Below are 1,351 nucleotides of genomic sequence, written 5' to 3' on the forward strand. Positions count from 1 at the left end.
GAATTATAATTTTAATAAAATAAATTCCTTTTTTTATTTAACATATAAAATATATTTATTTTTGCAATATGAATTTTTTAAAATATTGGCAAAATTATTGACAAATAAGATATAATAATATTAAGCCGTCAATTTTTATGGCAATAAGATAACAAAATTCTAGTAGGTTCATAGGTAGGTGATGAGTGACTGGGGAAAGTAAAATTCATTGAATGTGCATAAAATCCATTAAAATATAGCATTGTTATTAATACATATGTTGAAAATTAAATATAACTTAAATGATGCATTATCGTATAAACAAAACCACACCCCTAGTCGAACCTTTTGGCATATCATCCATTTTACAACCTTAAAAGTTCCATATCTTTCATATTTCTTTAAAAATTGTAATAAATTAATTAAGGTATGGCAATTTATGGCACATGAATTTTAATTGTTTTCCAATTTAATACAAGAATGCAGTAATTGTAAATACAGAAAAGATAATGAGTAGATAAGTTTGTGTTTGGAAACTGTGATAGTGGTATCAAGTGTCCAAACAAAGATTCGAGAATTTGAAATGAAAGGAAGAATAACTGGTTATAAAACCCAGTTAGCACAGGAAAAATAATGCATAAGCTATTCTAATTTCTTATCAGTTTGTTCCCAAGCATGAGTAGGAAGAAATTGAAACTTGCTTTTATCTCTAATGACATGGCAAGGAAAACCACGTACAAGAGAAGGAAGAAGGGTATCATGAAGAAGGTGGATGAACTGGCCACCCTCTGCGGGATCTCAGCTTGTGCTGTAATTTCTAATCCTTTTGATTCTGAGACAGAAGTTTGGCCAAATCCAGAAGGAGTGAACAAGGTGATGGAGAGGTTTAAGAATGCATCTGTGCTAAACAAAAGCAGGAATGTGAACCACGAAAGCTTCATGATGCAAAGGATCGTGAAAGCACAAAATGAATTGAAGATGCAACGTGAAGAGAACTACGAGAAGGAGATTACCTTGTCCATGTTTCAGTTCATGCAAGGTCAAAACCTGCCAAGTACCGTTGAAGAAATCAAAGAAATCCACAAAATGATTGAGAAAAATATAAAAGAGATTGAGAATAAGTTGGCTGCACTCCACTGTGAGTCATGATTTCTACACATTGTTGTGAAATTATTCAATATTTAGAGGTCTAATAAGCTTTATCTTTTCATTCTGAATCTGTTGACTATTCTGTTGAAGAAATCAAAGAAATTCACTGAAAGTTCTATCATTTTCAAGTTTTTTATTTTATGACCAAGATATGAATAATTGAAAAACCAATTCCAGTATAATAAAAATTGGAATCGAATTCAAAATACCATTCCACTTCTTT

At 30.8% G+C, this 1,351-nt stretch overlaps 1 protein-coding gene across 1 annotated transcript; it reads left to right on the forward strand.

Moving 5' to 3' along the window:
* The first annotated feature begins 557 nt into the window (after positions 1-557).
* On the forward strand, positions 558-1,128 carry LOC137829404 (agamous-like MADS-box protein AGL80). The gene has a single exon (XM_068636206.2). It carries the CDS (start codon positions 655-657, stop codon positions 1,126-1,128), a length of 474 nt encoding a protein of 157 aa, XP_068492307.1. The 5' UTR covers positions 558-654.
* Positions 1,129-1,351: the final 223 nt, after the last annotated feature.

Source organism: Phaseolus vulgaris, chromosome 7, assembly GCF_051622355.1.
Source record: "Phaseolus vulgaris cultivar YP4 chromosome 7, ASM5162235v1, whole genome shotgun sequence".
In the NCBI taxonomy this organism is placed as follows: domain Eukaryota; kingdom Viridiplantae; phylum Streptophyta; class Magnoliopsida; order Fabales; family Fabaceae; genus Phaseolus; species Phaseolus vulgaris.